The 22569-nt window shown below is 42.5% G+C and overlaps 1 protein-coding gene across 1 annotated transcript; it reads left to right on the forward strand.

The window, feature by feature from the left end:
- The first annotated feature begins 1597 nt into the window (after positions 1-1597).
- LOC138966613 (palmitoyl-protein thioesterase 1-like) lies at positions 1598-22539 on the forward strand. The gene is made up of 10 exons (XM_070338898.1): positions 1598-1708; positions 2590-2699; positions 9092-9219; positions 9751-9821; positions 10374-10461; positions 10705-10719; positions 13762-13852; positions 14261-14359; positions 15192-15263; positions 20452-22539. The coding sequence occupies exons 1-10, from the start codon at positions 1612-1614 to the stop codon at positions 20575-20577; spliced, it is 897 nt and encodes a 298-aa protein (XP_070194999.1). The 5' UTR covers positions 1598-1611; the 3' UTR covers positions 20578-22539.
- The last annotated feature ends 30 nt before the right edge of the window (positions 22540-22569 follow it).

Raw genomic sequence — 22569 nt, forward strand, 5'->3', positions numbered from 1 at the left:
TCTTTCTTTCTTTATTTGGTGTTTAACGTCGTTTTCAACCACGAAGGTTATATCGCGACGGGGAAAGGGGGGGGGGGGGGGGGAGAGATGGGATAGAACCACTTGTTAATTGTTTCTTGTTCACAAAAGCACTAATCAAAAAAATGCTCCAGGGGCTACTCACAGAATGAAACTTAGCGCGCTGCATTTATTTCTTGAAGATCAGCAATTCATAGTCTGGTCGAAACCCTGTGACCGAATAAACACTGAAAAATTGAATTGGTAACACAAGCCAAAATTTAACCATATTTGCATACAAAAGTTTTTTATATTTTTGAGATTGTTTTCAATCCAAACACTAATTGTGTATATATTTCTGAGATTGTTTTCAATCCAAACACTAATTGTGTATATATTTCTGAGATTGTTTTCAATCCAAACACTAATTGTGTATATATTTCTGAGATTGTTTTCAATCCAAACACTAATTCTAATTGTGTATATATTTCTGAGATTGTTTTCAATCCAAACACTAATTGTGTATATATTTCTGAGATTGTTTTCAATCCAAACACTAATTGTGTATATATTTTTGGATTCAGGAGATGCATGCTTAAGGACACAATGCAATAATTTTTAAATTTGTTGTGAAAATCTTCATACACAAACTAAATAAATAATTTTAAGTTTCGAGCTGATATGCAATCCCCTGTAAAGATTGTTTGACCAAAATTTCAATCAATTTGTTTAAAAGATGGATTTGACACAGTGTCGCCTAAACTTTTCTTAAAAAAACAGATGACGTCAAAGACATTTATCAAAAGTGGATTTTTTTTCTGGGGGTAGCTAGGCTATCATTTGAATAAAAGTAATGTACATGTAAAGTGTCATGAAGATCTGTCCAGTATTTTTCTGGAAATAACTTCATATACACACACACAGTACACGTCTTCACAAACGTATGGATTCCTGGTCTGTCTGAAAACATATTTAGTCAAAAATTTAACAAGTGAGAGAGATCGAAGAGCTACAGACTTCATTCTGTATCTGTATCTGTAGGTTACGTCGCTAGCATCCAGATTGCTGGCTTTGGCGCGACGGGTGGGTGTGCGCAGCGACGTCGCTTATCGGCGGCTGGTAGTCAGCGCCGCCTTGAATGCCTCAATAGAGGCTGAGTGGACAACTGTGTTGTCCAGGTGATTCCACTCTATTGTGGATCGTGGGAAGAACGACTTCATTAGATTTTGTGTGCAGTTAATTTAAGCATAGCAAGTAGCAAAGATGTGTGTGTGTGTGTTAAAGAAACTGAAACGTGTACAATACATTATTTTGCTCTTTGAAAAGTAATTTGTACACAAGTTGAAGTAGACTAAAGGAAAGGGTATGAAGGGGTGCACTTTGAGCTATCGTGACAACAAAGTAGAGGGAGGTCTTATTAGTTATCAGGTCACTCAAATAATCTTGGCTACGCGATGATTCAATAATTTTCGTTAAACACTTTTATGGAGAGGCTAGAAAATAACCCACAAAATTAATTGACAGGAAAGTAGAATCAGAACATTTCAATAAACTTTTATCAAATAGGAAAACTGATTTCTCCCCGTGTTTGTCACATGACTCGCTACAAGCAAAATGGCGGCGAAAGTAAATGTGATTGTCTTCCTCTCTGTGTTGGCGTTCGCTTTTGCGGCGTCCCAGACGGTACCAATTGTTATTTGGCATGGAATGGGTAAGTAAATCCAATTTTGTTACATTGTTTTTCTTAATTTGATTTGTCATCTCATTTAACGTCATTTTAACTGAAACTCAGCCTCTGAAACTGAGTAAAAAAGACGGCGACAATGTTGGGTTCCATTATCATCAGTATTACTGTTACTGTGTTAGTGATATCACAACAGACAAAAAAAAAGGTCCAATACAAGTGACCTGCTGATCATGATTTAAAAAACAAACGAACTTTCACCTTAAATTCATACTTGCTATCAGTATCATGGCAGTGTTACATGGCGAAAGCCGTTATCAGTATTCAGGTGCCTATGTCAGGATTTGTTATAAAAACCCAGTATCAGATCACAGGCGGAAGGTGATCAGATGCAACGTATACGGTTCCTTGGACCCAGTTTGAATTGATACATTATCTGCTGACGAGCCTACTGTTTCTCTCTCTCTTAATTACTATCCTCAGTCTTATGCAATTAGATTTGATAGATCAGGTACTGTATTTGATGAACTGCATTATGTGTCAGGTTGAACATTGTGTAGTTCTGTTCAGCTGACATTATGAGGCTATAATTAGAGGAGTACTGCTTAGACCTCCCCTCTTTTAATTAAAATGCCCCAACCCCTGTTCTAAGACACCCTAATTTCCGATTTTACCCCTGAAGTTACACGATTCCTGTTAATAACTGTATATTTACCTCCATTTTAAGGCTCCCTCTCTTGACGCTAAAGACCTCATTTTCTGTGACATTTTTGTGGACTTAAATTATGGTTAAAGTAAAAGAGGGAGGGGTCCCATTGTATTAGCATAATATTATACGAACAATATGAATTAAGATGAAGACCATTTGCTTTTCTAGCTGTTTATGAACTGTACATTTTTTCTTTCAGGCGACAGTTGCTGTAACCCCTTGTCTATGGGGTCTATCAAGAAACTGCTTGAACGTGAAGTGAAAGGTGTCTATGTCAGATCTTTGGAGATTGGGGATGGTATTGTTGAGGTATATTTGTATATTTTATTCTTACAGCAATGTACTTTTGAGTTCATATACAGTGTGACTAAATGTTGTGGTTTTAAAAACTGAAAGGAGCTACACGTGTACAGCCGTGAAGAAATGGTCCGTTCTTTTGGACTGAAACAAACAAACACAAAAAACTTGTGTGTAGTTTGGTTATTAAATAGAAATGTTAATAACTCAGAAAATACATTGCAAACAACATTATAGCTGCTCTGATAATGCAAATAAGTCAGAAGGAGAGGTATGGTAGCGTGGGAAAGGGGAAGAGGTAAACAGCCTAACTTTGTGGAAATCTGAAGTTGATATGATAAAGTCTTAGTTAGGTTGTGTTCTTTTTCTCTTGAATACTAACTATAGTTTAATATCATATTCTTACTCCGAATCACATTAGCATTGAGTCACCTGAGATGCTTATCACTGAAAAACGCTTACCCGGCTAAAGAATTTAAAGGGAAGCAACCCCATCACCAAAACGAAAGTGAAAGTAGCTTTGGTAATGGGCCAGTACACCGGGAGTTACCTCCCATACGGGTGTATGCCACGTCACTTCCTCTAGGAACACGTGCCTATTATCATACGTCTTTTTCACCTCGGAGAGGACGGTTCACTTTTTGACGCTCTGTGGCTGACCTTGTGTGTTTGAGTGACACCCGCCGGCCACGTTACCCAGCTTGTCTGCTCGCCTTGCCTACAGTTTGGTGAGCTCGTTCCCGTTTGTTGTTGGTTGTTTGCGCTGTTTCGTTACTGTACGTTGTCCGTTTTTTACGGACTTGTGTGTCAGTGACTTGCGTGTTTCGCCATTTTGTTGTGTGAGTTAGTTAGCTAACTCGTGTGACTTTGCTAGTAGCTCTGCGTGCCCTCTTTCTGTTTGGGCAAGTGTAGCTTTAGTATTTTGTTGACGCGTAAGCGTGTGTGTTTACTGTGTTTTCAGTCGTTTTGACTTACGTTTCAGTAAATCTTTTTACTTTGCCACGTGTTGTTGACGTTTGTGTCAGTGTCTTGCGTGTCGCCATTTTGTTGTGTGAGTTAGTTTTCTAGCTCGTGTGACTTTGTTTGTAGCTCTCCGTGCCTCTGCTTGTGGGGCAAGTTTAGCTATAGTATTTTGTTAACGCATTAGTGCGTGTGTTTACTGAATTTTCCAGTCGTTTAGACTTATGTTTCAGTAAATTTTTTCGCGTTGCCACGTGTTGTTGTCAACATGTCTGATTCAGACAAGCGCCGTGGCAAGTCGGACCCCAAGGGGAAAATTAAGGCTAAGTCTTCCTCTTCCAAAGCAACGTTACTTGTTACAGACCAAGAGCGTAACACTTTGTTGGCTGTACCAATTTCGGCGCCTAGCGCTGTTACTACTTCTGCTTCTTTTGCGGCGCCTAGCGCTACTGTTACTTCTGCACCTGTCTCTACATCGGAGACTTCGTCTTCTTTGTTAGCACCTGGACAAGGTGCGTTGGTTTCCTCTCTGTTAAAGTCACTGGTTCCAGAAATCCGCAGCTTGGTGCAGGCAGAATTTCAGCGTTCCGTCGCCAGCAGTTCGGCGTTTCCGGCATCTGGCAGTGACGTCCGGGCATTGGCTTCCGTGTCTTTGTCCTCCACTTCCGGCTTGGAGCAGCGTCCTCCCTCTTCAGCGTCGGTTGGTAAGCAGAGCTGGTCCGATAGCCCTCGTGAGGCGCCTGGACGTTCTCCTTCGGGGGACAGCTCTTTCGCATCGGGTCACGACCGATACCTTGCTGATCTTTCATTTCCGGCGATAACCTACGAGGCCCCGGACTTGTTCGAACAGCGGCGGCAGTCGGTTTCGACTGCCGCATTTCCGGCACTTGCCGGAAGTGATGATCCGTCCGCTCCGGCACGCTACGGCGGTCGCGGCAGGATGGAGTATTCACTGACTTCCGGTCCTTCCGGATCGCGAAGTCAACCAGTGCAGTCTTCACTTCCGCATTTTGCGGTTCCGTTGACTACACTTCCGGTTTCGGCCGGAAACGCTTCTTCCTCTTCTGGTGGTTCCTTCCGGATACCAGATAGTGGATTACAGCGTGCGCCTTCCGGCTTTCAAGCGCCTAGGCTTGAGCAGGCATCACTCCATTCAGTCGGGGGAGTGACGTCAGCTCATCCAGCTCCGGTTTTTGCGGATGGTCGTCCTGCTTACCCTTTACCTTCACAGGGTTTTGGGCGGCAGGATGACGTTAGTGCTCAGGCTTTTCCGGTTTCCGGTTTGCCAGGGCATGCTTCTGCTTCCGGAACTGGTGACTTCGGTCATGGTTCCACGTGTGACTATTCTGATGCTCCATCAGTGGTCAGCGAGGAGTCGCGGGGCGTGTTTCCGTCGAAGCTCAAGTCTGTTCTTGACGTCGCGGCGGAAGTAACGTCTCGTTATTTTCCTGAAGGGGTGGTGGCTGCGGACTCTTCCGCATCATTCGTTCCTTCTGCCATGGCGGACTTCCGGCCGGCACAGGAGGATGTTTCTTCCTTCCGGTTCGCCGAGTCTCCGTCAGTGGCTTACCAACTTTCGCATTCACTGGTTCGTCCAGCACATGCGGGGAGTGGTATTCGGCCAGTGCCTGTTCCGTTACTGCTTTCTTTTGGTCCAGTTCCGGAATCAGCTCAGCAGTGGGTGGCTTCAGCTGCCCAAGCCTCTTCCTTCGTGCCTACGGCCAATAGGAAGCTTGGCATGCCCAATCAGAGCCAGAATTGGCTGGCGTCTTTTGCACTCCCTAGGGCTACCCTTCCGGTTTCCCGGGAATTGCTGCCTCTTCTGACTAAACCGATCAAGCGTGATTCGGTTTTGCCGGTTTCCGAGGCTTCCCTCCTCTCTGCTGAGGAGGTTGGACGTCGGCAGATCGAACTGTCCTCCATTGCGGAGACTCTCGTTCGGGCTCTGTCTCGGGCATTGACCGATTCGCTAGTTCCTTTCACTCTCAGTGAAGAACAGAATGCGGACGATGTCTCTGCGCTTTTGACCGCATTGGCCAAGGTCAATGAGGAACAATTGCGTCTTTCCTCCCTGCAGTACACCCAAGCGGTACTCTGCAGGAGGGATCTCTTCCTCTCGCAGTCCCAATTCACGGAGCTGGCTACTAGGGAGACCTTGAGAGTCTCCCCGGTCTCAGAGGAGTCTCTCTTCTGTCCGCTGGCACTGGATGCCAGACAGAAGGAGATTCAGTCAAACAAGGACAGTCAGTTCCTTGACTACACTCTGAAGGGGGTGAAACAGTCTCAGCCTTCTAAACAGAAGCAGGCTCAGACATCGTCTAACCCCAAGCCAGCTCAGAAGCGGCAGGCTTCGCCGGCCGCTCGTGGTGGGAAGAAGAGGACGGCATCGGGGAGGGGGCGTGGCGGCTCTGGAAGTAAGCCACACCCCCAATGAAGCGCTCCCGATCTCACCTCCCTCCCGCCCTCCACCTTGGTGATGGCGGGAGGCCCCTCCCGGGCACTTTCTCGTTGGATGTCGGTAGTAGACAGCCAATGGATTGTGGGAGTGGTGAGTTCGGGCTTCCGTCTACTCTGGCGGGAGGAAAAGGCGCCTCTTACCCGAGTGCCTCCGCGGTTCAAGCCCCCCTTCTCGCAGGAAGCACGTTCCGTCTTGCAGTCGGAAATTGCCTCCCTGGAGCAGAAGGGCGCGGTGGAGAGAGTTCGGGTCCACAGCTCCCTGGGATTTTACGGGCGTCTGGTCGCTGTTCCCAAAGCATCAGGAGGATGGCGTCCCGTGTTGGATTTATCTCTCCTCAATACTTTCTTGAGGGAGATAAAATTCAAGATGGAGACGCCAGCCTCTGTCCGAGACTCTCTCCGCCCAGGAGACTGGGTGACCTCGATCGATCTCACGGACGCATACTTTCACATTCTTATGCATCCGACCGACCGGAAATGGCTTCGTTTCCGGTGGGGAGATCAGATCTACCAGTTTCGCGCACTCCCTTTCGGGCTGTCTCTCGCACCGTGGATTTTCACCATGGTGGTGAGACAGGTCTGTGCACTGGTGAGGTCCCAGGGTATCCGTCTGCGGGCTTATCTGGACGACTGGCTCATCATGAACCAGTCCCAGAGCGGCTGTTCGCAGGATACCCTGACGGTTCTTCGAGAATCCAACTGGTTGGGGTTCTCGATCAACCGGGTAAAGTCGGAGCTGACCCCGTCACAGACATTCACTTATCTGGGGATGTCTTTCGACATGGTCGCTTGGACTGTCCAGCCTTCTCAGAGAAGGGTGGACAAGCTCCAAGCTCAGATTCGCTCCACTTTACCTCTCCTGATGGCTTCCATCCGCTCGCTCGCCTCCATCTTGGGGCAGATGGAGTCTATGGCTCTTCTGGTTTCACTGGGCCGGGTCCACAAATGTCCGCTTCAGTTCGCGCTGAAGCCGTTTGTGGACTCTCCTCTGGTGGACTGGGACGCCCTCATCCCTTTGCAGGGATGGTTCCAGTCTGCGACCCTTCCGTGGTTGCACACGGAGTGGGTCTGCAGAGGTGTTCCGATCGTCGTGCCCCTCCCCGACCTGGACCTCTTTACAGATGCGTCCAGGGAGGGTTGGGGGGCACATACAGATCTTCAGACTCCTCCCTTTCCGTTACTCAGCCGAGTAATCCGGAAAGCGGAGATGGAGGAGCCGGCCCTTCTTCTTCTGGTCGCTCCTCTGTGGCCGTCGCAGGTCTGGTTTCCAGATCTTCTTCGGCTTGCCCAAGGGCCCCCCATTCCTCTCGCACTCGTGCGAGGGGAACTAGTGCAGCCCCGAACAGGCATTCCACACGAGGAGCCCAGTCTTCTGAAGCTTCACGTGTGGAAGTTGTTCGGGACTCGCTGAAGCGCTCTGGGGCGTCGTCTTTGACTCTGGACTTGGTGGCTCGCTCGCATAGAGCGTCCACCTCTTCAGTTTATGCTTCCCACTGGAAGGCATGGACTGCCTGGTGTTCAGCTAGAGGGGTGAGTTCGGTGGCTCCGCGCTCTATTCAGGTCGCTAACCACCTCTCTTTCATGTCTTCACAGGGCGCCTCAGTCTCCTCGTTGAGGGTCCGGCGCTCCGCTATCTCGGCGACTCTTCAGCAGATTGGTCGTTCTGTTCGAGTCGGGGGCGTTATAGCTGCAGTCATTAAAGGGGCTGCTCTTAAGGAAGCTAAAGCTCGTTTGCCCGCTCCCAAGTGGGACTTGTTTTTAATCCTGGAATTCCTTCGTTCTGCGGATTTTGAGCCTTTTAGCGAGGCCAGTCTGTTCAATGTCACTCGCAAAGCGCTGTTTCTCCTTTTGTTGGCTACGGCCCGACGGGGTAGCGAGGTCCACGCCCTGTCGGGTCAGCCTGGAGATATCTCCTTTGAGCCGGACGGTTCCGCATCTTTGCGTTTCCGGCCTGATTTCCTGGCCAAGAATCAGTCTCCGGGGCAGGCCTCTCCGCTGGTTAGAGTTAAGGCTCTGACCAGCGCGTTGGCCCCGGGTGACCCCGATTCGGTCAATTGCCCTGTGAGGGCACTTCGTCTGTACTTAGCCCGGACTCAGCCGATTCGGTCTAGTTCTCAGAAGTTGTTGTTTATCTCTCTCCTTACTAGGCGCGAGAAAGATTTGTCGAAGGTAACGTTGGCCCGGTGGGTGTCCTCGCTCATCAAGCAGGCTTATGAGTGGAGGCGCACAAAGAGGGGGGGGGGGTTATGCCCTCCTTGCCACTTGACTCGGCCCGAGCCCATGAGACGAGGGCGTGGGCATCCTCTCTGGCAGTTCTGCGCTCCAGACGTCTAGAGGAGGTGCTGACAACTGCGTATTGGCGTTCCGAAGATGTTTTCATAAACTTTTATCTTCGGGACGTCACAGCTCTTCGACAGGATGGCTCCAGAGGCCTTCCAGCGCTCATAGCAGCAGGCCAGTTCCTGTCCAGAACTTGATGGTGAGTTTTGATTCATTTCTAGCCCACCGCCTTGTTGATGTTATCTGCTAATGTGATTCGGAGTAAGAATATGATATTAAATGGAAAATTTCCTAAATAAATTATCATTTAATTAATATACTTACCCGAATCACATACTGTATTCCCTCCCACCTGCCCCGCTTATGGTTTTAAGATTTTTTTAAAGCCGTATGATAATAGGCACGTGTTCCTAGAGGAAGTGACGTGGCATACACCCGTATGGGAGGTAACTCCCGGTGTACTGGCCCATTACCAAAGCTACTTTCACTTTCGTTTTGGTGATGGGGTTGCTTCCCTTTAAATTCTTTAGCCGGGTAAGCGTTTTTCAGTGATAAGCATCTCAGGTGACTCAATGCTAATGTGATTCGGGTAAGTATATTAATTAAATGATAATTTATTTAGGAAATTTTCCATTTAAGTGTATGCATGTATTCCTGCTTGTTATATAATATATATTGCAAGAAAACATTCATTTTGTTGTGTGAAGGACACAGAAAATGGCTTCCTGATGAACGCCAACGACCAAATCAGCCTGGTGTGCTCCAAGCTGAAGAATGATTCAAAGCTGGCCGCTGGCTACAACTCCATAGGGTTCTCTCAGGGAGGACAGTTTTTGTAAGTTGTATGTCTGTCCTGTCATCTGTCTGTCTTTATATCTGTCTTCTCTTCTTGGCCCACTTCTATTCCACAATCTTTCTAATACAAAACAAAACAAAACTTGCTAACAGTAACATGCTTCATGACTGATTGACCGCACAGATGGCTTTACTCATATATTATGACCTACTCCACTGGAAGGTGCTTCATCAGAAGTGAATGTACAGTACTACCAAAAGATGATGGCTTAAAGTTTAGGAAAATAATAATAAGACTTAGAGGAGGTAGCCAAGTAAAGCATTATGCTCATATTTGTTATCCTTGCTTATTGTGTTATCAGCTTATGTTAAAGATACATACATATATATATAAACAGATTTAGGATACATATATTCCAACAAAGACGGAATTAGATACACTGCTATTTTTATCTTTAAAAAAAATCTTTTTATTGTAGCAAAAGTATCACATTGTACATGTGAATAAGAAGAATTCCATGATGTGATCTGTTTATGGTTATGTCACGACGTACGCTGTATGATGTTACAGGCGAGCAGTTGCTCAACGCTGCCCATCTCCCCCCATGTTGAACCTCATCTCTGTGGGCGGTCAACACCAAGGTGGGCAATTCATACACATCTTTTTGAAACCTGTTGAACTGATTCTGAACAGACTATTTGCTATTACAGTGGAACCTCCCTTTAAAGACCCCCATTTTAAGACTCCCTCCTTTTAAAGACCTGATTTTCTCAGATTTTTGGAGGTCTTAAAATGGGGGTTCCACTGTACCTCAAAATTGTTTGTGAGTTTTGTTCAGATTGTAATTTGTTTTGCACATACAGAGTAGAAAAGAGAATGATCTTGCTGTGTTCTTGGTGAATTTTCTTTAATTCTGTGATATAACAGATTACGATGGCATACAAACACAGTCATTCATATTATTTTGACATGTAGGAAGAATTACTAGAATATATGTGCTAGTGTTTGGTGTTGTACTTGAAGCATACCTGAACTTTTTCGGCTACTGGCCAGATATTTGATGAAGGGACAACAGAAAGTGTCCTTTATTGGGGGGTGTCCTCTCATTTGAGGGGCTTCACATTGCAGCTACTGCTGTAACGATTTGACAGGAAAGTGCCATATATATATGCATGTACTGATATGTGTTGCAGGTGTGTATGGTTTTCCCAAGTGCCCTGGAGACAATGCTACACTGTGCAACATTGTTCGCCAACTGCTCAACTATGGCGCCTATGTCTCGTAAGTTGAATAAGCACACAAATTTCAAAATTTTCAATACATCAGAATATTTGTATTTATTAAAATGAAATCTCAGAAACCAACTAATAAGCTTAGGCTTACAACGCTCTGTATTAATACTCAAGTAAAATACAGTATGAAAAAGTGCATTAAACTGAAAGTTATTGAATAATGTTAGCAAGCAAATAGAATTCCAGTATTATCCGTGATATTTTGTGATGATTTGCTTTCTGTTTGTTTCAGATTTGTTCAGGACCAGTAAGTACACCTTCTTGGCTCTCTTTTCTTGAAAACAACTTCCCTAAATTGTTTTGTGCAGACTTTGTGTGGGACCATTTAAATCACTCCCCTGCATTTGTATTACAAACTCAAAAATAAAAGGGAGTGCATTACTAAAGATTATTGGTTCCTATTTCAGCATGCGCTGAGGCTTAACCTTGTTTTTGTTCTTTTAGTAGACCGTAGTGATTTTATAGTATACAACTACAAGCCAAACAAACACATTTAAGATAACATCCATGAAATCTTCAAAGGGCGGTCATTATGCATGCCTATTTTTTTTGTCACATAGTTTCTAAGCATAAGTAATGAGATGACAATGACATTGACAATTCTTTATTTTACGAGGGTAACCGAATAAGCATAGGTATACTTTTGTTTGAGATGATATGATTAGCCACAGTCTTGTAGTTCTGTTCACAGTGAAATCTGCTTGTTGTGAAATTTGTTGATAGTGCACAATCAACTGACTAGTACGGTAAGAGAGCTTTAAATTACAACCTGATGAAAATGTTTTAATTCTAAGCATGCTCACCGTGTCAAACAAGAAAGGTTAGTTTATGGAATGTTTAAAATATAGACAAAACAAAGAATCCACAAATAGTTTGGTTGTAGAGCAGGAACATACACATGATAATGAGACAAAGAAAGGAACTTAGCTGATTTAACTTAATCACAAGTTGATGAAACTTAACTTGATGAACTAATAATAATAATAATAATAATAATAAAACATTCTTTTATAGCGCTGTTCACCGCCAAATGGCAGTCTCATGGCGCTTTACATTGGACATTAAAATTCAACATTTTACATATAAACAGTTTCCTTGTAGGAAATAACATACAAGCATTACAAAAAAAATAAAAACTTTCATAGACAACTAAGAGATTGAAGTCAACACCTTCTCATCTAAGTTCTTTTCTTTCACTCATTATTATTATTATTATTAGAATGTTAGCAGTCTACAGTGAAACCCCCCTTTTAAGACCTCCACTAATCGGAGAAAATCAGCTTAAAAAGGAGAGAGTCTTAAATTGGAGGTAAATTATCAAGGTTATGAACAGAAAATCTGAGAAAACCGGGTCTTAAATTGGAGGGAGTCTTAAATCGGGGGTCTTAAAAGGGGGGGGTTCCACTGTATCTGTTTTGAATTTCACTGTAAGAAAGTTCATATTAACCTTTGCCGTGCTTCCTGGGTTCACCTGTACCCAGAGACACACTAAAATCATTGTAACTCTGGAACCATTAAAGGTATCGTTTTGAAATTTTAAGTATCTCTCACACACCTAATTTGCTCTCTGTCTGCAAATTTTTAGTGTGTACATGACAAAACATTAAAATTAATTGATTATGATAATTTACATAAACACTACCGATGGCGCGGGTTCACACAAACCCATACTTTTAAAGAGTAGTAGTGATTGAAACTATCCCTCTGCCGACGACGCGGGTTCTGCTACACCCATAATTACCAAAGCGGCGGAACAGTGTCTGTCTGCCTGTTTGTCTCCAAGAGACTGTCTGTCTCTCTGTCTGTCTGTCCGTATCTCTCTGTCTGTATGTCTGTTGTCAGTTGCTCTGTCTGTCTATCTGTCTATCCGTTTATCTGTCTATCCGTCTATCTGACTGTCTGTCTATCTGACTGTCTGTCTCTGTCTCTCTCTCTCTCTCTGTCTCTCTCTCTGTCTCTCTCTCTCTCTCTCTGTCTCTCTCTCTCTTAGTCTCTCTCTCTTAGTCTCTCTCTCTGTCTCTCTCTCTTAGTCTCTCTCTCTCTCTCTCTCTTTCTTAGTCTCTCTCTCTCTCTCTCTCTCTCTTTCTTAGTCTCTCTCTCTCTCTCTCTCTTTCTTAGTCTCTCTCTCTCTCTTTCTTAGTCTCTCTCTCTCTCTTTCTTAGTCTCTCTCTCTCTTTCTTAGTCTCTCTCTCTCTCTCTCTTTCTTAGTCTCTCTCTCTCTTTCTTAGTCTCTCTCTCTCTCTCTTTCTTAGTCTCTCTCTCTCTCTTTCTTAGTCTCTCTCTCTCTCTCTCTCTTTCTTAGTCTCTCTCTCTCTCTCTTTCTTAGTCTCTCTCTCTCTCTCTTTCTTAGTCTCTCTCTCTCTCTTTCTTAGTCTCTCTCTCTCTCTCTTTCTTAGTCTCTCTCTCTCTCTTTCTTAGTCTCTCTCTCTCTTTCTTAGTCTCTCTCTCTCTCTTTCTTAGTCTCTCTCTCTCTTTCTTAGTCTCTCTCTCTCTCTTTCTTAGTCTCTCTCTCTCTCTCTTTCTTAGTCTCTCTCTCTCTCTTTCTTAGTCTCTCTCTCTCTCTCTCTTTCTTAGTCTCTCTCTCTCTCTTTCTTAGTCTCTCTCTCTCTCTCTCTCTCTCTCTTTCTTAGTCTCTCTCTCTCTCTCTCTCTTTCTTAGTCTCTCTCTCTCTCTTTCTTTGTCTCTCTCTCTCTCTTTCTTAGTCTCTCTCTCTCTTTCTTAGTCTCTCTCTCTTTCTTTGTCTCTCTCTCTCTCTTTTTTAGTCTCTCTCTCTTTCTTAGTCTCTCTCTCTCTCTCTTTCTTAGTCTCTCTCTCTCTCTCTTTTTTAGTCTCTCTCTCTTTCTTAGTCTCTCTCTCTCTCTCTTTCTTAGTCTCTCTCTCTCTTTCTTAGTCTCTCTCTCTTTCTTAGTCTCTCTCTCTCTCTCTTTCTTAGTCTCTCTCTCTCTTTCTTAGTCTCTCTCTCTCTTTCTTAGTCTCTCTCTCTCTCTTTCTTAGTCTCTCTCTCTCTCTCTCTCTCTTTCTTAGTCTCTCAGTCTCTCTCAGTCTCTCTCAGTCTCTCCCTCCCCCTCTCCCTCCCCTGCAAGAAGTCGGTGAAGGGAGAAACTCGATGCACCCACTGAAGTAGCGCTGTGGGTTTCCCTTAACCCAGCCCGTCGTTAGAGAAATAAACGGTAAAAACCCTCTTTCAAATGTATGGGTTCAGACAAACCCGCATCGTCAGGCGTGTGTAGTCAAAAGCGGCATCCGGCAAAGGTTAAGCTGGCTAACACTGTCGCTCTGTTGTTTTTAGCCTGGTGCAAGCAGAGTACTGGCAGGACCCTCTCAACCTTGAGGAATACAGAAAATACAGTGTCTTTCTGGCAGACATCAACCAGGAACAGGTAAGGATGCTACTCCAGCCGGTTAGAAGACAGTCAAACAATTGATGTTGATGAGTTGACATACCTTGGCTGATACTTCAACAACAACTCTGACAGGGTTTGGGACAGATTGTTACATCATGGTCCCCTTTTGAATATTTAGCTAAAAGTATAACTGCCAATTCTTGTTTTTGTGTGTTGTTGTCTGGAGAAAAAGCTTTCTGTTTGGCCAAGGGCGATGCTGTCATTCCTGAATTTGTTTTGTGCCAGTTCATGTTGAATTGTAGAATTTCAGTGAACAGTTGTTAAGATTAATTTTTGGCTATTATTTTATCAGTAGCAATCTTTTTAGAGAGTTTTTGTTTTTGTTTGCTTAGGAAAACATATTTTGTACCTTACACGAGTGTTTTTGTGCGCACTTGTTTTCAGACTGTGAAGCCTAGCTACAAGGAGAACTTGCTGAAGCTGAAGAACTTGGTGTTGATCAAGTTCCTGCAGGACACCATGGTGCAGCCCAGGGAGAGTGAGGTGAGGCACTTAAGCCACATGTGATACACAAAGGGAAGTATGATAAACAAAGCTGGTTCTTGTGTATGGCTGTGTACGCACGTGTCAGTTAGAGTGCCTTGGAGAATGTTGAACACATGAGCTTGTGGCAATCATACGTTTTTGAGGTGCCAGGAGAATGGTTCCGAATAACTCTTATTACATGTCGTATGCATAAGAACGCTTACTTCCCTTTGTTTATCAGATTTCTAAAACGGCGCTCTGCCTTATTTGTTTAAGATTTGCACTAGCCGTACTTTTGACTGGTATGATGTTGCTATAGTGTTACCTGCCTCGTTTGGTCTCTTGATGAGAGGACATTTTTGACTATTATCTTGACCAAAATATACTCGTGACAGGCTACTGGCAATGGAGGGACACTTTTGACTGGTCCTTTCATAGGAGGAACCACTATACCTGTGGTGAAAGGACACCCTTGGGACTACCTGTGATGAAAGGACACCCTTGGGACCAGCCTAAAATGTATTTAAATTGCAGGTGTCCTTTTATGAGAGGAATTCTTTGGTTGAATTGACAGAGTAAGGGACAACACAAAGTGTCCTTTTTGTGGGAAACGTCTTCTCATCTGATGGTTTTGAAATTACAAGGACCACTGTTGCGATGTATCTAATTAATATCTTTAGGGCAGTCTCGAGTGGGTGAAGCATACAAAAATAAGCAGTCATCACTTGTTTTGACATGTTTGTCGTACATTTTTGAGTTTTGTACAAGGGTCTTTATTCTTCCAAATATTTGTGCCAAAATTACTCTTTTGACTTATTTCTTATGTATTGCATTTTGAAAATTGTTTCAGTGGTTTGGGTTTTACGCCCCAGGACAGACAAAGGATATCCTGCCTATGAACCAGACTAAGATTTGGACAGAGGTAAGAATGCTTTTGTGTCTTTTGGTTACTGTCTCTTCCCCTCTGGTTCACACACACACACACACACACACACACACACACACACACGCACGCATGCACGCACGCACGCACGCACACACACACATACACACACACACACACACACACACACACACACACACACGCACACACACACACTGACACACACACACACACACACACATATTCACACACACTCTCTCACTCTCTCTCTCCCTTTTTCTCTCTCTCTCTCTCTCTCTCTCTCTCTCTCTCTCTCCCTCCCTCTCTCTCTCTCATTCTCTCTCGATCTCTCTCTCTCTCTCGATATCCCTCTCTCGATATCCCTATCTCTCTCTCTCTCTCTCTCTCTCTCTCTCTCTCTCTCTCTCTCTCTCTCTCTCGATCTCTCTCTCTCGATCTTTCTCTCGACTCCTTTAAGGGCAGAGGTGGCACGGAATTTTGATCCAAAATAGTACCATGATGTGATTTGGGTTTTCAGCATATTTAGGTACTTTGAACACCCTAGAATAACTGCATGTTGTTTATTTTGTCAATTTCATCCTCTTTTTTTCAATAAAGGGATGATTTGCAAAGTGAGTGAATGCTAAAAATCTGCAAACTTTGTGAAAAATCGAGCAGCAGCAATATATTGATGAGTTTGTCAGATTTATTGCGTGCACCGTACTCAGCGGGAATTCCCGTTTTTTTGACGATGTCACATGCACAGTCATAAAAATAAAGTCCGTTTATACCGCTCAACGGACACAATACAGAGCTAGCGAAGGATACTTTCACAGGCAAAATGTTCCATGTTTGGAAAAGTGACCTTCACCTTTTAAAATCTATTCGCTGATTGGTCATTACCAATAACTTTTAGCCGGTGTAGGATCCGGTCCGGTCCCCCCTCTGAAGTAGTCCCCCGGGGGACCAATTCGTGGCAAAAACTGCTCTATAATGGTCCCCCCTTAGACATCCAGCCTCGTTTTTCTTAGGCATTCAAGCCCTTTTCAATCTATATTTTCGTCCGGTATTATGTAGTGTACAGACAGCAATCTCTTTGTTTGACTATATTTTGCAGAAAATAAAATAGATCTGATTTATAATGCCGTTCAAAAGAAAAATCACATGAAATAAAATGAATAATAAATAAATACTGATAAGAAGAAATGAAAGCAGTCTCTGATTCTTTCCTTTCTTTTCTCTGAAATTGCTGGTAACATTACTAACATTGTAACAAGAAAAACGAGGCTGGATGTCTAAGGCGGGACCATTATAGAGCAGTTTTTGCCACGAATTGGTCCCCCGGGGGACTACTTCAGAGGGGAGACCAGACCGGATCCTACAGCGGGAAGTCGTTCTGCGCATGCGCGCACACCATATCCGCATAAACACGCGAACGTAATTTCGAATCGGTTCGACGTCTCAGACAGCAATGTTTCTCTCAACTCGGCCTCTATAAGATAAATTCTACGGGTATCCATCATGCAAGAGGCAGAGGAAGTTACAAATTGCAGCAGATCGAGCAGTGAAGAAGAATAAGCTAGCGGTCGGTGTGAATGTTGAGTCCGCGATGTCTTAATAACAGGTAGGACGTCAGGCCTTGTTTATCTCACATAAACTCCACCCTGATTGTCCCAGTTACACCCTAAAGTACTGCTAATCTAACTTCGGACCCATCTTCCACTCATGTATCTCATTCTTGGTGAGACAATGATATTTTGACTGAGATATTTGCTTCGTTGCAAAATCCAACTTTTCTCATTCAAGGAACGCAACAACTGATCGGTGTATTTTTGAGTGACTCAAATATTGGGCTAAAATTTGTCGGATTTCATCCCGAATCTATTTTACTAATAAGAACTTGATATTCTTTTCTCCCTCTAGATCATTGAATCCCTTGAACTTGTCAGGGAAGCATTAAATTTGTCTAGAGTTTATTTTGGCAGAAGCTCGACTAACGTCCTACCTATAGCTGCATGAGTTTTGGAAAAAAAATAATGCTTACTTCGAAGCAATTTCCGATCAAAACTTGACCAGTTTTTGTGTGATGGAAACAAGAATTAGCAGAAACCATGTGCCTGCTCCTACGATAAAACTGAGAACATCGAGAGTTGCAAATAAAATTCCAAACGCCTTATTTCCAGCTGATCATAATCACTGTACTTGATGTTTCATTGAGTGTAGCATCAGTCTGATGTCCATAAGTGCAACTTTGGACTGATAAGGGATTGTGAAGAGTACTTGGAGTATGGGAAAATGCCAGTGAAAAGTACCCGAATGCACACATACTCTTGGTTTGTCAATCTGTCTTCACTGTGCGCAGCAAAACACTTCACAAACTTTCAAATGCAATTTCCTCAGAATGTGAATGATTTTCAAGGACGGTAACCACATGATGATGGTCTTCACTTCCCATCTACTTGTGGTAGACTACTAATTTTTTTTCCCCAGTCATTGTTAATGAATTCTCCCAGTAGTTACAGGAGCGCTTTTTGAAAAAACATTACCAATATTTTTTTTATGAATTAGAATGAAAGCCTGACATAGCATTTTCATGCAAAAATATAATGTCGCCCAATATTATTTCCTGACTGGGAACTAAGGCTGATATTCATAAAAAAAAGAAGCTCTGCAACTACTGGTAATAGCTACTTGTCAACACATTATGACATTTTTTGAACCTGCAGCTTCAACTATTTTTTTACAAAGAGGTGCAGCAAAATGTCAATTTTGGGGACCTTTTTGAAAAAATCATTGTTTTAAAAAAATATAGTGGTGCTACTTCAAAAAATGAGCATGAATGTGACTGGTTATGGTTCTATGCTTAAAAAAACATTGACAAAATTGCACACACAAAATAGCAAACAGTACGTATTTAGTTTTCGTGCCAACTCGCAAGATGTGTTGGTCGCCAACGTCAGTTAAAGCAGCAAGAAGACCAGGAGGGGGAGGTGTACGGTGCTGGACTGATGGGGGATGGAGAGGAATAACTACCAAAATCATTGAAAGAAGAATGTGAACAATACAGGAACACACCCAGACTTATTTTTCAACAATTTGTCTGCATAATGTGTAGAGAAACACTTCACAAACTTTCAAATGCAATTTTCTCTGAAGTTGGGTTTTCAAGGACTGTGAGTAACAACGCGGGCAATGATATTTCTTTAGAACTACTTGTGGTAGAGTTATTATTTATATTTTGCAGGAGTTAGATTTGATTTTTCTAGACTTTTACAAGGCGTTTTTGTAAAAATCCAGAAATTTTTTTTTATTTACAGAATATAATATAAGCCTGAATGGGTATTTTTTGGGCTAAAAATGTATATTTCTCACTTTTTGCTGCTGAATTTGAACTGGGGTAATTTGGTCAAAACGGCTCTGTATAAGTCTGATACTGATATCTGGGAGTAATTTGCAAAAACTTTGAAGCCTGTGGCTTCAAAAATGTCTTTCTAATTTCATGGAGCATGGGGTGTAATTTTTGTACTTTTTGGAAGAAATTGGTCTTTTTTTTATATATATTACTTGCTTGGTCAAAAACTGGGCATGCAGGTGCTTTTTGAGTCACTTGAGAAAAAGTGACTATGTAATCGGTCAGTGTTAGTCTGTCCGGCCGGCCGTCCGGCCGGCCGGCCGTCCGGCCGGCCGTCTGGCCGGCCGTTTGTAGGCACCACCTTAACGTTGGACTTTTCTCGGAAACTATCAAAGCGATCGGGCTCATATTTTGTTTAGTCGTGACCTCCAATGACCTCTACACTTTAACGATGGTTTCGTTGACCTTTGACCTTTTTCAAGGTCACAGGTCAGCGTCAAAGGAAAAATTAGACATTTTATATCTTTGACAAACTTTTCTCGGAAACTATCAAAGCGATCGGGCTCATATTTTGTTTAGTCGTGACCTCCAATGACCTCTACACTTTAACGATGGTTTCGTTGACCTTTGACCTTTTTCAAGGTCACAGGTCAGCGTCAAAGGAAAAATTAGACATTTTATATCTTTGACAAAGTTCATCGGATGTGATTGAAACTTTGTAGGATTATTCTTTACATCAAAGTATTTACATCTGTAGCCTTTTACGAACGTTATCAGAAAAACAAGGGAGATAACTAGCCTTTTCTGTTCGGCAACACACAACTTAACGTTGGGCTTTTCTCGGAAACTATAAAAGTGACCGGGCTCAAATTTTATGTGAACGTGACTCATTGTGTTGTGAATAGCAATTTCTTCCTGTCCATCTGATGCCTCATATAATATTCAGAACTGCGAAAGTGACTCGATCGAGCGTTTGCTCTTCTTGTTCATGCTTTCTTTCTATAAAGTACCCCAAAACTTCAAAGAAAACTTACAAATATTCATATTTCATTTTTCGTGCCACCTCTCCAAAACTAAGTGTAACCGAGTGCTGAAACACAACAATCACCTTTGGAGGCGAAGTCCAATCAAACAGGATTGAGAACTTTAGAGCTAATTTCTTAGTAAAGGAAACCATGAACATACAGAGAGACAGACCCCCCGCGGGTTAGGGGGAGTCCCATATTGGTTGGGACGAGAAAGAATTTACTCGATGCTACCCAGTATGTCGTAAGAGGCGACTAACGGTTCTGTTTCTCCTTTTACCCTTGTTAAGTGTTTCTTGTATAGAATATAGTCAATGTTTGTAAAGATTTTAGTCAAGCAGTATGTAAGAAATGTTAAGTCCTTTGTACTGGAAACTTGCATTCTCCCAGTAAGGTCATATATTGTACTACGTTGCAAGCCCCTGGAGCAATTTTTTGATAAGTGCTTTTGTGAACAAGAAACAATTAACAAGTGGCTCTATCCCATCTCCCCCCTTTCCCCTATCCCATCTCCCCCCTTTCCCCGTCGCGATATAACCTTGAATGGTTGAAAACGACGTTAAACACCAAATAAAGAAAGAAAGAAAGAAACAGAGAGACAGAAGCCGCCAGACCTCATCACAAACATAACTCTACAATCCACAGGTGTCTAGCCGGCGAGCTATAAATAGCTCGCACTCAAAGGCCAACATCTCTGCAGAGCCTGCTGTGAAGGGCGACGGTAGTCTCCCTGTCACATGAGCAAAGAAAGTCTTTATGAATTCCAAATGTAAAAATAATTATTTCTATTTATCACATATCTGACATCAGTGGTACAAGGAGTAAACCTTCAAGTTGCCATGGTTTTCAGGACCGTCTGGGCCTGCAGACGCTGAACTCCAGTGGACGTCTTCACTTTTTGTCCTCCGACACTGACCACCTGCAGTTCACTGAGACGTGGTTCATTGAGAATGTCGTCAACAAGTTCCTGAAGTAATTGGCTTGGAGCAAAGCTTTCTTTGGGAGTAGGAGGGAGCAGGGGGATGCCTTGCTTTTCTTTATCAGCAACAGACTTTTGAAAAGTCTTTTATTATGTTCTGTGATTATGTTCTGTGAATGTTGATGATATTTGTAAAAGTGTGAAACAAATCTTGAAGATGTAATAAAAACAATTCATACATGCACTTTGGCAAGGACCAGGAAACTTGAGGACAGCTTCGTCTTTAGAAAGTGTTTCTGTACTACAGAATTTGGCAAAAAAATTACCTTACAAGTTGTTTCTAAAATTAACATTGTACAGAATTTAACTTATTTCTCTTTTATGTACATTGTCAAGTGTTTTGTTGTTGTTTTTTTCAGAAATATACTGTTCATTTGGGGAATTGAAAATTTCCACTGATAAGAAATACTCTTGGAGGCTTGAAGAGTTGTTTTCATCTGGAAAACTTTCTATGCTTTAATAAAGCATTATGCTGGATAAAAAAAGATCTAGAGCAGGAAGAAGTCGGACATGTTTTGTGTACAAAGGTTTATACACTGCTTTGTGATACAAGAGTTTTTTTGTTTGGTTTCCAAATAAAAACTCGATGCTTGCAGTCATGTACTTAAAGGCACACCCCTTCTTGTGAAAAAAAAGTTCACCTCACTGTATCAGATCTGGCCAGCCTTTTACATGGGATAAGACCATCCCTCCACTTGGTCACATACCAACAATCAACACTGTGACAGCTTGCTATGTAGCCTAGCGACCATTTAGAAAATCTACACGCGTCTAGCGGTGTCACGCGGTGCGCTGAAACAGAGAGTCTGCTATCTCTTCCTCCCCTCTCCCAACCCAGCTTCGAAATGGTCCATAGATTATATGGTGACTTGAAATTTGTTGGTGAATTAATTTTGTAAAAGCCAGTAGTGCACAGAGATTACCCAGGCTGTTTACTTTTGGCATATATGCATGTGACCAGGTGGAGGGATGGTCTAATCTCATGTAAAAGCCTGGTCTGATCTGAGAGGGTGAGCCAAACTGGAAGGGGTGTGATTTAGTTAAAGTGGTGCATGCCAGGTTGCAATTTCTGTTGATGTGCAATTTTTGTTTTCTCATTCCATGTAATGTTGATACATATTCAAGTTTTTATTTATTTATTTATTTTTTTATTTTTATTTTTTTTCTTCTCTTTTTTATTGTTTTTATCCTCTCTTCTTTTTCTTGTCCCGACGCTTGTTCCTTCTCCCAGTATGCTCTCACGCCGCCCCGTCCCAGCACTCACTGCAACGTCCACCCCTGAACTTCGTTCTGCCGCCAGACTTGTTTTTTGCGCTTTCTGAGTCAACCAGTGTTGGTCAGAGATACATGCTCAAGTTGTTTCTGTAGACCTTGTGTACAACATATAATAACACTAATTGATGTGACTAGTTTCTTCTTTTTCACTAGACAAAGTCACTTTGCAGGAAGGCAAGATGTCATATCTGTGTTATTGATACATGGTATTTATTGCTTCAGATTGTTTCTCTTGACATTTTCCAGCAATGGTAAGGTCATAGTGTATTTTTGTATGTGTTGTATCCAAAGAACCAAAACTTGCATTTTTCTTTTGTTTTGATGTAGCTTGTTTGGGGATGATAATATTGTCTTATTATAAGAGAACAAAAAATCGTTGCTATGTTGGATATAGTGTGAAAGTCTACTTTTATATACTGTAGACGTGTAGCTTTATTGGTTTATGTTACATGTGCTTTATTACACATTGTATTCTGTTCATAGTTTTAAAGACTTTTAAAAATGATCACACAATTTCTTTAAATGTTGTTTCTAATGACAGATGGAAATTAAGTTTTGTTTTGTTTGTTTAAATATTTTGTTTTTTTGTTTTGTTTGTTTTGTTTTTATTTTTTTGTTTTTGTGCACATTATTTTAATTTTATTTTGATTTCAACAGAATTTTCAATAAAATATTCGCTTGTTACTTCCTGTGAATGTGTGTGTTGTGATGTGG

This window comes from Littorina saxatilis, linkage group LG5, assembly GCF_037325665.1.
Source record: "Littorina saxatilis isolate snail1 linkage group LG5, US_GU_Lsax_2.0, whole genome shotgun sequence".
Classification (NCBI taxonomy): domain Eukaryota; kingdom Metazoa; phylum Mollusca; class Gastropoda; order Littorinimorpha; family Littorinidae; genus Littorina; species Littorina saxatilis.